Source organism: Osmerus eperlanus, chromosome 4 (assembly GCF_963692335.1).
Source record: "Osmerus eperlanus chromosome 4, fOsmEpe2.1, whole genome shotgun sequence".
Taxonomy (NCBI): Eukaryota; Metazoa; Chordata; class Actinopteri; order Osmeriformes; family Osmeridae; genus Osmerus; species Osmerus eperlanus.
Genome location: NC_085021.1, coordinates 23080752 through 23094121, shown reverse-complemented (window position 1 = coordinate 23094121; position 13370 = coordinate 23080752). Strand labels below are relative to the sequence as shown.

Here is a 13370-nt window from a genome sequence, read left to right as displayed (position 1 = left end):
CTAAAATAAAGTAAATCAGAGCACAAGAGAATACAGTAGAGCATAGTAGAGTCCTCATCAAGTACTCATCAATGATGCAAACTTTTTTTGTGAAACTTTTTTTCTCAAAAATATTGTTTCAACATTTAGAAACTTTTTTCCACAAACAATGAGAGGAGGACAGGGGAGAGAACAGAGAAGCCTAAAACAGAGTAAAGCAGAGCAGACAACAATATAATACAGTAGAGTTCTCATCAAGTACTCATCAATGATGCACATTTTGTTGTGAACCTTTTTGTTCCAAAATATTTTTTCACCCTTTGGGATATTTTTGAGGAGAGGAGAGAGGAGAGAGGAGAGAGGAGAGAGGAGGGAAGAGGAGAGGAGAGTAGAGAGGAGGGAAGAGGAGAGGAGGGAAGAGGAGAGGAGAGGGAACAGGAGAGAGAAAAAGAGATGGACAGATAGAAGAGAGAGAGTGAAAACTGACCAGGTCAGGTGAGTGATGATGATCCTGTCTCTTCAAACTGCAGTGTAGAGTGTCCAGCAGCACCACTGTTGATGTAAAGAGCACATGGATGAGTGTTTATGAACATAAACACACCCCCACCCCACACACATACCCTCGCCTCCCCCCCCCCACACACACACATACACACCTGGTCGTAATGAGATGGTCAGCACCGGGATTTTCTTGTCCTTGGAGATTGCTGATTGGTCCTCTCTCCCTGTAAGCCCCTCCCCCTGATGCAAGACCACACACATGGGACACACAACACATACACACACATGGGACACACAACACATACACACACATGGGACACACAACACATACACACACATGGGACACACAACACATACACACACATGCAGATTAAGGTGAGTTGTGAACATTGTCTAACACATGGAACACTATACCACATTTACATTTACATTTAGTCATTTAGCAGACGCTCTTATCCAGAGTGACTTACAGTAAGTACAGGGACATTCCCCCTGGAGCAAGTAGGGTGAAGTGCCTTGCCCAAGGACACAACGTCATTTGGCACGGCCGGGAATCGAACCAACAACCTTCTGATTACTAGCCCAACTCCCTAACCGCTCAGCCATCTGACCCCCCTGTACCAGTTCAATTTCCCTTTTAGACATGCTTTCTTTTTTAGTGTGTCCATGTGTGTGTTTGCATGTGTGTGTTTGAGTCATGGATGCCAGTGTGTGTGTGGGCTCTAGGTACCTTGTTGTTTTGCTGGTTCTGCTGCTGTGATTGGTTAGCGGAGGGGGAGGAGCCTGCAGGGGGGGTGGAGGACGAGGAGGGGGGTGTTGGGGGGCGGGGGGAGGAAGAGGGGGAGGGAGAGGGGGAGGGAGAGGTTACAAGCAGGTTCTCCTCCTCTCTGCTCCTCTCCTGCAGGGAGGGGCGGGGCTTGTTCTCTTGGGGCGATTGGCTAGTTTTGGACTTCCCTCGACTTGATAGATCCAGAGGCCCGTCTGTCATCACCGGCTTCCCCAGCTCCTCTCCCAACGCTGTCTCAAGGTGCAGTACCGTATCTCTCCTGTGGAGTGCTGCCACTTTCCCATCCACGGACCCCTGCTCCCTCCCTCCTCTCTCCCCCTGCTCCCTCCCTCCTCTCTCCCCCTGCTCCCTCCCTCCTCTCTCCCCCTGCTCCCTCCCTCCTCTCTCCCCCTGCTCCCTCCCCAGGCTGGCTCCAGGCTCTGAGGGGCAGTGGAGAGGCCAGCCCTGCCCAGCTGAGGACCTCCTCCCTGGGATACCCTGCTGTGCCTGGGTGGGGTGTCTGGAGGTGTGCAGGCTGGGGAAACGCGGGGAGCTGGGCTTGGGGCTGGGAGAGACCACCACCCCCTCCCTGGGGGCCCAGTCTGGGGGCGGGGCCAGGGGCCATGGCAGGGTGAGGCTGGGGGCCAGAGGGCGGGGCCAGTAGGGGACTGGGACTAAGACCTGGTGGCGGCTGGACTTGTCCTCTCCTGGGAGAGAGGAGGAGGAGAGGGAACTCCTGGGGAGGAGGAGGTGGGAGGGGATGGAGAGAGCAATGGGCGACTGTCTGATGGTGTCCACACTCTGGGTTCTGAGAAAGAGAAGACAAGGGTGAAGGATGGAGGGAAGAGGGGTGGGAGGGATGGAGGGAGGGAGGAGGGGTGGGAGGGAGGAGGGGAGGAGGGATGGATGGAGGGATGGATGGAGGGAGGAGGGGTGGGAGGGAGGGAGGAGGGGTGGGAGGGATGGAGGGAGGGAGGAGGGGTGGGAGGGAGGGAGGAGGGGTGGGAGGGATGGAGGGAGGGAGGAGGGGTGGGAGGGAGGGAGGAGGGGTGGGAGGGATGGAGGGAGGGAGGAGGGGTGGGAGGGAGGGAGGGAGGGAGGGAGGAGGGGTGGGAGGGAGGGAGGAGGGGTGGGAGGGATGGAGGGAGGGAGGAGGGGTGGGAGGGAGGGAGGAGGGGTGGGAGGGACGGAGGGAGGGAGGGAGGAGGGGTGGGAGGGAGGGAGGAGGGGTGGGAGGGATGGAGGGAGGGAGGAGGGGTGGGAGGGAGCGAGGGAGGGATGAAAAAAAAAGAAAAAGTTACCGCACGAACATGCGCTCCAAAGATGTCGTGTTTTAGAACACAAATCTTGTCCCAAGTGTCTTGGTGTCAACGACCTCTGACCTCTCACCTCTGCTCCACAGCTCTCGCCGGAGCCCCACCTAGCTCCGTCCTCCAGGGGGGAGGAGCCTCTCTGGCCAGGGGGAGGGGCTTATAGGAGTTCTGTGGAGAAACAGGAAGTGTGAATGGTGGCTTGGAAGGGAAATTAGGTAAGAAAATCTTCCTGTGTTTACAGTCACATTTCACACTATTTGAGCTTTTATCCAAAGTGACGTATAAACAGTGTAAATACAAAGCAGACTTATAACAGTGTTTCCGAAGCTTGTCAAAGAATGAAGTGTATTTACTGGGCAAAGTACAAAGTACAGTTTCCCCAGTTTCCCCACAGCGACAGAAACGGAACATGCATTTGAGACTCAAAGTTTTATACTGCAAAAGCATCAATGTTTAAGAAAGTTTAGTTGAAAAAAAGGCCACTAACCAAAGATTGCCTTCCAGTCCAGCCACACTGGTGACTCTGTTCTGCTGGAGCAGAGCAGAGCAGAGCAGAGTAGAGCAGAGTAGAGTAGAACAGAGCAGAGTAGAACAGAGTAGAGCAGAGCAGAGCAGAGCAGAGCAGAGTAGAGTAGAGTAGAGCAGTGCAGAGCAGAGTAGAGTAGAGTACAGCAGAGTAGAGTAGAGTAGAGTACAGCAGAGTAGAGTAGAGTAGAGTACAGCAGAGTAGAGTAGAACAGAGTAGAACAGAGTAGAGCAGAGTAGAGCAGAGCAGAGCAGAGCAGAGTAGAGCAAAGTAGAGTAGAGCAGAGCAGAGCAGAGCAGAGTAGAGTAGAGCAGAGTAGAGCAGAGTAGAGTAGAGCAGAGTAGAGCAGAGTAGAACAGAGTAGAGTAGAACAGAGCAGAGCAGAGTAGAGTAGAGTAGAGTAGAACAGAGTAGAGTAGAGCAGAGCAGAGCAGAGTAGAGTAGAGCAGAGTAGAGTAGAGCAGAGTAGAGTAGAACAGAGTAGAGCAGAGTAGAGTAGAGCAGAACAAAGCAGAGCAGAGTAGAACAGAGCAGAGTAGAGTAGAGTAGAGTACCGCAGAGTAGAGTAGAGCACAGTAGAACAGAGTAGAACAGAGTAGAACAGAGTAGAGTAGAGCATAGTAGAGTAGAACAGAGTAGAGCAGAGTAGAGTAGAGTAGAGCAGAGCAGAGTAGAGTAGAGTAGAGCAGAGTAGAGCAGAGGTATGTGTGAGTAGACTGTTCCAGCTGTGTTCCGTGAGCAGGCCCACGCAAGGGCACATTAATCAAGTACACCTGAACCTTCTCAAATACGTGACTGACACATGGAGTCTACATTGGGTCTGCTTGTTTTAAGTCTTCTCTCACCCTCAGCTGCACAGGCATCTCTCTGGTCTGGCTCTGTCTTCATGGCGCCGTTGCCCTCTACTGGCAGCCCTCTGCTCTTGCACCCTGCGTTCACCAGGGGCGTGGCTGGGGGTGAGAGGTCAGGGCTCTGTCTGACCTCTGAGATCATATCCTGGGAGGAGGACCCACCTTGACCTCTGAAAGGAGGAAGTTGTCATGAAACACGTGTTGTATACATTATTATTCATCACAAGATTTTATCCAAAGCCACGTACAAACTGGACACATAGGAAGTAGAAGACCCAGGATCAGACAACAGTGTTTCAGAGGTCAGAGTTCTAACAGTGTTTCAGAGGTCAGAGTTCGAACAGTTTTTCAGAGGTCAGAGTTCGAACAGTGTTTCAGAGGTCAGAGTTCGAACAGTGTTTCAGAGGTCAGAGTTCGAACAGTGTTTCAGAGGTCAGAGTTCGAACAGTGTTTCAGAGGTCAGAGTTCTAACAGTGTTTCAGAGGTCAGAGTCAAGGAACAGTCTGTGTTTACGAGGCACGGTGAACCAAAACAGAATACAACAATTCAACAACTGTTTAAGTTTTAAGTAATTGAGTTGTGGTGGAACTGTTAAATTATTTTGATATTCACCGTGCCTGGTAGCTGAGATTATTTGTTAGAACTCTGACCTCTGAAACATTGTTAGAACTCTCACCTCTGAAACACTGTTAGAACTCTGACCTCTGAAACACTGTTCGAACTCTGACCTCTAAAACACTGTTCGAACTCTGACCTCTGAAACACTGTTCGAATTCTGACCTCTGTCCTGGATATTCTGCTGTACTTTCTAGAAGCAGGATTTGTCGCTTTGGATGAAAGCATCTGCTAGATCAGTGGTTCCCAGACTTTCTCTGATGGGCCCCCCTTTGGTACATAAGAAAATGTTCGTGCCCCCCCCCCAAAAAAACAACTAAAACAGGACTTGTCCATAGCACAGGGAAGTATTAATTCCTCCGCTATTGTGTGCGGCTTTTTACACTGTGCCACTCGGTAGGCAACTTTCTATGAGGCGAGTTGAGCGTTTGCCGGCACAGATGCAGCTTTATTAAAGAGAGACTGTTGACCACAGCAGTTTACACATTTTTGTCTGAAAAACTCAACTGTCTTGTCTTTGAGCTCTGGATATTTTGTCTCCAAGTGGCATCTTAGCTTGTTCGGCTTTAAGCCGTCACAAGCAGCACTTTAAGACAGACAACACACTGCGGCCTCTCCATTATCCACCGTTGTACAGGTGAAGCCAAAGACAAGATATGTGTCGTCATATTTTCTAGTCTTTGCCTTGGAAGGAAATTGCTTTGGAAGCACATTTGGCGAAGCTTCATCCTCTGCTTTGTGTTTACGTGGGAGCCCCGTCAAAAACTTGTCCATGTTATGCTAGCAGCTAGCAGTGTCAATTATTGATTGATTGATTCACCCCGTGCCCCCCCCCCCCCCCCCCTGCAATGGTTCTACGCCCCACCTTAGGGGACGCGCTTCCCCACTTTAGGAACCACTGTGCTAGATCAATCAACTATCAAATGCAAATGGAAACAGAGCAACAATAACATCTGTCTGCTGGCTGGGGGCAGCACAGTGTGGCTGGGGGCAGCACAGTGTGGCTGGGGGCAGCACAGTGTGGCTGGGGGCAGCACAGTGTGGCTGGGGGCAGCACAGTGTGGCTGGGGGCAGCACAGTGTGGCTGGGGGCAGCACAGTGTGGCTGGGGGCAGCACGGTGAGCACACAGGTAGACTCACTCCTGCACTGCTCTCAGGTTCTCCCTCAGACTCCGGTTCCCCTGCTTCAGGACACTCACCTCCGCGGCTGAGGGGGGGCAAGAGAAGAAGAGTGAGATGGAGGAGGGGGGGATGAGGGGATGGGGGGATGGGAAAGGTTAGAATACAGACTGGACATGTGTTGGAAATACCTGATTCTGACCTTAGCCAATAACCCTGGGGTAACCCTAACCCTAGGGAGGGGGATGGATGGAGAGGAGGAGGGGAGAGTTAGACAGGAGAGAGAGGAGAGACAGGAGATATATGGAGAGGAGAGAGGAAGGAGGGGAGAATTAGAGAGGAGAAAGAAAAGAGGAGGGATGGAGAGGAGCAGTTACCCAGGCGGGAGATGTGTTGTAGACTCTGTATCTGGGAGCTCTCATACTCCTGCTGTCTCCTCCTGGCCACATCCTGAGTTACTGAACACCTGTCACACAGCCCAGCCCGCAGCCTGAACACACACACACACGCAGAATGACACAAACACCCAGGTCAGAAAGGAATCAATCATTCACAAAGTTGCCAAACACACACACCTACCTGTTCTCCAGTTGTTTGATGTTGTCTGTCAGAAGCCTCTGCTGCTCTCTGAGCTGCTGGTTCCTGTTGAACAGTTCCTCCATCCGCTTGCTATCCCTGCTCACAACAGACCAGCAGTCAGGCCTAACTAGTAGAGTATGATTAGTCAGACCCAAAGATGGCAAAAGTACACACATCCTTCACTCAAATAGAAGTACAGATATTCATGTTTAAAAAGACTCTGGTAAAAGTTGAAGTACTGACCACACTTTTTCTCTGAAGTTAAAGTAAAGAAGTGTGGGCTCTGACATATACTTAAGTAAAAAGTAGCCATTACTACTACCTGTTTTAGAGTCACGCTTAGGGTTGTCAACTTTGTCACTGAAATATGGGACAAAAGGTGGCCTGCAGCAGAAGTGCAGGTATGGTTTTGTGTGAATACAGTGTATTGTTGAAGCCATTTGTCATAATGATAGCTAATTGGATATATGCACACGACAGTGATACTATATCCGGGAAAAAATAACCAGGTCTAAAACTTCTGGGGAAGTTAGAAACGTGACTTGTAATAACTAGCTAATGCTTTCTTAACCCTACATTCAGATTGTGCGGCTTCTCTCTTTTTTTCATCAACCAATAAACAGGTCACCCTCACGGAGATCTCTCTTGTTTCAGATTTTAGTTAGAAACTGAGAAAGTCATGTTACATTACCCAAACAAATGACAGACCAATTCTGTCAACCTTAACGACTAGCAAGCAATCTGACAATCAGAGAATTGAGTACATTATAATGTAGCAAAATATTGCTAACTAGCTAGCCTAGCTAATGGTACTGCTCAAGTCCGTTCGATAGCTAGCTAGTGATAGCTAGAGCTAGCTACTATTACTGTGTGAGTTAGGGCAGGGATTTTCAACCAATGTGCCGTGAGAGATCGTCAGGTGTGCTGTGAGAAATGATCAAATTTCACTTAATCAGTCTTTAAAAAAAAACACTTTTATTAATTATTATCTGCAAATAATATATGGAGCTAAATCAGGGCCAAATGTTTTGTTAATAAAAAAATATATATATAGTTGAAAATCTAAAGCTTGAAATTGAAAATTAAAGTTTTGGTCTAAAACTTGAAAAATAAAACCCTGTATTCAAACTAAAAATAAGTGTACCCATTTTTCTTTCAGTTTGAATACAATTTAGATTAAATTCTGGAATTATTTTGAATAAATTATTAATTTAAAATGTTCACTTTTATATTTGTTTTCAGTTCCACATTTTATGTTTTCAGATTCAAAACTTATTTTTTTTATGTCTTCAAATGTTTTTTTGTCAGTTTCAAATCTGTTTTTCAGTTTCAGATCAGTTTTTTTCAGTTTCAGACTTTTGGCCCCGATTTTGCGTAGGGGGCGTGGCTTCAACTCAGAGGGGCGTGGAATTATGAGTGACAGCCTAACAAAGAAGGCAGAAGACCCCTCATTCATGTTGCCTTCAGGAAATGGTGCGCTGGTGCCAGCGTGTTGCCTTGGTGGAGTGGACCAAGGCAACATTATGACCTTTTATTTTCTACTAGCCATTTGCCTACCACAGGAAAACTGTAAAATCGGGTACAAGCCATGGTTTCATTTCCGAAAAATACGGTATGCTCCTGGTGGTCTATATTTCTACTAAGAAGTGAGTTTATCCAATCATACTCCAATCATACTCACCCTCCCTTCTTATTGGTCAGCTCCTGGATCTTCTCTCTCAGTCCTATAGGACAAGCCCAGATTGATCACATTGATTTCCAAGTGTGGTACAGTTTTGTTTGGTTATGTATCAGATCCTATCTGGGCTCTGTTAATCACTAGAGGTGGGGGAAAAAATTGATTCACATTTGAATTGCGATTCAGTCTTCTAGCGATTCCCAAATTTCAAAAATCGTTTTTTTTGTATCAGTTTTTTTGGTAATATTATTATTTTTTTAATCTTGGAAAAAGGGTGAATCGATTTTTATCAAAACGTGACCCCATGAATCGATTCGAATCAAATCGTGAGGTACCAAAAGATTCCCACCCCTATTAATCACCCTGGGTTAGTCCTATCTGGGCTCTGTTAATCACCCTGGGTTAGTCCTATCTGGGCTCTGTTAATAAGCCTGGCAGCAGTGGGCGTGTCCCTCACCTTCGACTTCTCGCTCGTGTGCATCATTCAGCCGGCGAATCAACTCGCTGAAACCTTCCATCGCCATGGCGCCTCCACCTTTGTGTCACCTCTGACCTCTGGCTTATCTGGTTGGTTATGTGAGGAGATGACAGGAAGAAAACTGTTACACAGGACGATAGCAACAACCTGGAGAACTGGATGTACTGGCTGGCAGCACCGCCTTCAGCCTTGATCTGTGTGTGTCTTGTGTTAGTGTGTGTGCATGTGTATCTCTGTTGCAGGAACATATCAATGATCATTCATAGAATGAGGAAGCATGTGGATTAAACCCTATTTAGACCTGGAATACAGTTCTGCAGTGTATTTTATCTCGGCCAAACCAGACCAGGCCAAACCAGACCAGGCCAAACCAGGCCAGGCCAAACCAAGGTAGAATCAAAAAGAAATGCAGGGGTAGTACACACACACACAAACGCACACCATGGATCTGTTTTCTGCTAAGTCGACATGTTGGGATACGTTGGCTAACACATTTCCCTAAAGCTTGCAGAGCAAGAGAAGACCTGTACCTGTCTCATCTCTCTCTCTCTCTCTCTCTCTCCCTCTCTCTCCTCATCTCTCTCTCCTCATCTCTCTCTCCTCATCTCTCTCCCTCTCCTTATCTCTCTTTCTTGCTGTAGTCTGTATAGTGTGGTCTGTATGTGGGGAGACAGCAAGCTATCTGTGGGGAGACAGCTAGCTAGCTGAGGTGTCAGAGCTAGCTGTGGTGTCAGAGCTAGCTGTGGTGTCAGAGCTAGCTGTGGTGTCAGAGCTAGCTGTGGTGTTAGAGCTAGCTGTGGTGTCAGAGCTAGCTGTGGTGTCAGAGCTAGCTGTGGTGTCAGAGCTAGCTGTGGTGTTAGAGCTAGCTGAGGTGTCAGAGCTAGCTGTGGTGTTAGAGCTAGCTGAGGTGTCAGAGCTAGCTGTGGTGTCAGAGCTAGCTGTGGTGTTAGAGCTAGCTGAGGTGTCAGAGCTAGCTGTGGTGTTAGAGCTAGCTGAGGTGTCAGAGCTAGCTGTGGTGTTAGAGCTAGCTGAGGTGTCAGAGCTAGCTGTGGAGAGACAGCACCCACACATCTGCATGGTTGTGAACAACCCCACAGACAAGATCACACATGTTTTACTCCACCTCCTCATCCTGGTTCCTCTGCTGTTGTTACTCAATACCAGTCTCTTCATCAACCACCCTAGACCCAACACTAGTACCAACACCAGGCCCCAGCACCAGTACCCTAGTACCAACCCTAGACCCCTCTGTCACCCTCCATACCCCTCTCTACAATCCTCCACACCCCTCTCTCACCCCTCTCAACTCTTCTTCCACCCCTCCACACCTCTCTCTCACCCCTCCTCACCCCTCTAAACTCCTCTCTCACCACTTTACACTCCTTTCACACCTCTACACCCTCCACACCTCTTTCTCATCCCTCCACACCCCTCTCTTACCCCTCTACACTCTTCTCTCAACCCTCTACACCCCTCCACACCCCTCTCTCCACACCCTTCTAAACCGCTCCACCCCCCATGACACCTATGTCATCCCTCTGCACATCTCCACAGTGGGCACAGAAAGTCTACTCACCTTGTCAGAGCAAGGAGCTGTCTCTACCTCTCTCTTTCTCTCTCTCTTCCTCTCCCTCTCTCTCTCTCTCTCTCTTATTCTCTCTCTTTCACGTCTGTCGTTCTGTGCGTGTGAGTCCGTATGTCTCCGTTCAAGAAAGTGTTTGTGCTGTCAGGGCTTCATTCTGAGATGGAGACAGCAGCCGACAGAGACACTGAGAGAGAAGGAAGACGAGAGAGGAGAGGCGAGAGAGGAGGTCTCAGCCTGCCTGCCCTCCCTCCCTCCTTCCATCTCCGCCTCAAAGAACCGGTTGGGGCAGTTCTTCTGCACAGCAACACAAACATCGGCGTTGGGGCAAGTTCTACCTGGAAAGACCAGTTCTGCAGAAATCCAAATAAACCAGAACGACCGGTCTTCTAAACCCTGGAAAGGGTGAGATTGAGAGAGACACTGAGAGGGAGGGAGAGGGAGGGGGGGGGGGAGGGGGGGGGGAAGAGAAAGAAAAAGTGAAGGAGGGAGAAACAGAGAGAGGGAGAGAGACCAGGACCAGGTGTGTGGAGTAAAGGCATGCACCAGTACAGCTGTGGAGGACACTTCCTGGTCCTGTCTGGTTGCTGCATTCACCGGAACACAGAGCATGAGCTCCCTCATGGAACCATGAGAACCAGATCCGGAATATTCCGGAGTTCCGGAATATTCTCCAAACCAACAGTAGTGTCACCACGGATACAGGCACAGTTATGGAATGTTCTGATGTGACCTGCGATCGAAAACAGAACCTGTGGAATGTTGACTTGCTTATACTTGATATGGGCCAGAGAGACAGGCAGGCAGACAGACACAGGCATACATACATACATACAGACAGGCAGAAAGACAGCAGACAGACAGAGAGACAGGCAGACAGCTAGAGAGACAGGCAGACAGCCAGAGAGACAGGCAGGCAGACAGAGAGACAGGCAGGCAGAAAGAGAGACAGGCAGACAGACAGAGACAGGCATACATACAGACAGACAGGCAGAAAGACAGCAGACAGAATGAGAGACAGGCAGGCAGACAGCCAGAGACAGGCAGACAGAGAGACAGGCAGGCAGACAGCCAGAGAGACAGGCATACATACAGACAGGCAGAAAGACAGCAGACAGACAGAGAGACAGGCAGACAGCTAGAGAGACAGGCAGACAGCCAGAGAGACAGGCAGGCAGACAGAGAGACAGGCAGGCAGAAAGAGAGACAGGCAGACAGACAGAGACAGGCATACATACAGACAGACAGGCAGAAAGACAGCAGACAGAATGAGAGACAGGCAGGCAGACAGCCAGAGACAGGCAGACAGAGAGACAGGCAGGCAGACAGCCAGAGAGACAGGCATACATACAGACAGGCAGAAAGACAGCAGACAGGCAGAGACAGGCCTCTCAGCCAGGGGCCCCTCTGGACAAGCTGTAGTTTGATCCCTGACCTCTTAACATCGATAATTAGTTTAAGATGACTTAACATGCGATCTTGTGTGGTGGTATTTCAGTGTTTTGTATGTTGATATTGTTTATAATATTGTTTATATATTATATTAGTTTTCATATATTTTCACTGCCACTGATTGTAATTGTTTATAGGAATCAGATTAGTCTGTTGTACATCCTTGGCCAAAAGTATTGGCATTGACACGTTATTATTTTGTTTGCTGCTTCAGTATTTGGCAAAAGCATTCAATATATGCAAAGAGTAACTGTTTTTATAGCAATCAGTCTGCTCTTATAATCTAATCAAAATGATACATTTTACCTGACTAGTTCACACTTTCCCATGTGCTGATGATGTAAACATTGAAGTTATGTTAGCAGTCATTTTATATCAGGGCCTAAAACAGTGAAATGTGGGTTTTTGTGATAAAGTAAACATTTGAATGATGAAGCTTTTGTTTCAAATGCATCTGAAGACTCACTCTGCACACTAATCTATAAACAATGTGAATCAACACTAGAACTGAAGTAGCAAACTTTGCGAAGCACAAAATGTATATCATTTTCGATACTTTTGGCCACGACACCAGACATCAGCAACCTCTCCTCCTCTCCTCCTCTCCTCCTCTCCTCTCCTCCTCTCCTCCTCCTCTCCTCCTCTCCTCCTCTCCTCCTCTTCTCCTCCTCTCCTCCTCTCCTCCTCCTCTTCTCCTCTTCTCCTCTCCTCCTCTCCTCCTCCTCTTCTCCTCTTCTCCTCCTCTCCTCCTCTCCTCCTCCTCTTCTCCTCTTCTCCTCTCCTCCTCTCCTCCTCTCCTCCTCTCCTCCTCCTCTTCTCCTCTTCTCCTCTCCTCCTCTCCTCCTCTCCGCTCCCATCTCCCCCTGCTGGCAGAGCCCAGTACTGGAGGAGCACCCTAAATCTCTGCAGGGGTCATGGTCACTAGGTGGCAGTATCACACAACCACATCCAAACACACACACACTCACACACATGCAAACACTCACACACACACACTCTCTCTCTCTCTCTCTCACACACACACGCACGCACACACTCACCTTGTATTGCTGCTTTGTGCTCTGTTTTCTTTCTGACGGGAACCTGTGAGTGTGTGTGGTGTGTGTGTGTGTGTGTGTGTGTGTGTGTGTGTGTGTGTGTGTGAGAGTGTGTGTGTGTGTGTGAGAGAGTGTGTGTGTGTCTGTACATGTGCTAGCCTATGACAAGAGAAGCCAACTGTCAGCATAATGAGCAAGGTCAGGCTGATGCAGGTGGTAACTCTTGGTAATGATTAGAACATTGCTATACAAACAGACCCAATCTCAGCCCCCAAACTAGCTTAGCCAACATATAAGCCCAGTTTAGGCTAGCCAACAAACAAGCCCAGCCTAGTCAATAGACTAGCCCAGCCTAGACAACATACAAGCCCAGTTTAGCTTAGCCAACCAACAAACTAGCCCAGCCCAACCTAGTAAATGTACTAGCCCAGCCTTACTCAACCTAGCCTAGCCAATATACTAGCCCAGCCCAGTCCAGCCCAAACACACACACACACGCACACACACGCACAGACACGCACAGACACACACACTCACAGACACACACAGCCCTGAGTCAGAGTGATGTGTGTGTTTGTTTGTTTGTGTACAGCAGCCGGTGCCCATGAGGCTTCCTGGAGAGGGACTTCCTGTCTATGCCAAGCTACTTCCTCTTTACTTCCTGTGTCTGCCCTCTGACAGGACGCCCACCGACTTCCCACATGTGGCCCAACTGATAAACTGATCTCCCTCTCTCTTGCTCTTACCCTCTCTCTTTCTCTCTTTCAGTATCCATCTCTCTCAATTTACCCTTGCTCTGTCTCACTCTGTTTCTCAGTCTCTTTCTCTCTCCCTCCCCCTCTCTCTGTGAATAGCATTCTGGGCAGCATGTGGGTGTAAGAGAGATGTGTGTGT

The 13370-nt window shown here is 48.8% G+C and overlaps 1 protein-coding gene across 1 annotated transcript; it reads right to left on the bottom strand.

The window, feature by feature from the left end:
• Positions 1–391: 391 nt before the first annotated feature.
• Positions 392–10178, bottom strand: rbbp8l (retinoblastoma binding protein 8-like; the record flags this gene model as incomplete). Its single annotated transcript, XM_062460388.1, has 12 exons — positions 9982–10178; positions 8385–8491; positions 7931–7973; positions 6250–6345; positions 6048–6160; positions 5692–5758; positions 3931–4106; positions 3047–3090; positions 2636–2727; positions 1211–2054; positions 636–720; positions 392–531 (listed from the first exon to the last, which is right to left on the bottom strand). Coding segments are annotated over exons 2-12 (1767 nt in total), but the record flags the coding sequence as incomplete, so codon positions are not given.
• Between the last annotated feature and the right edge of the window lie 3192 nt (positions 10179–13370).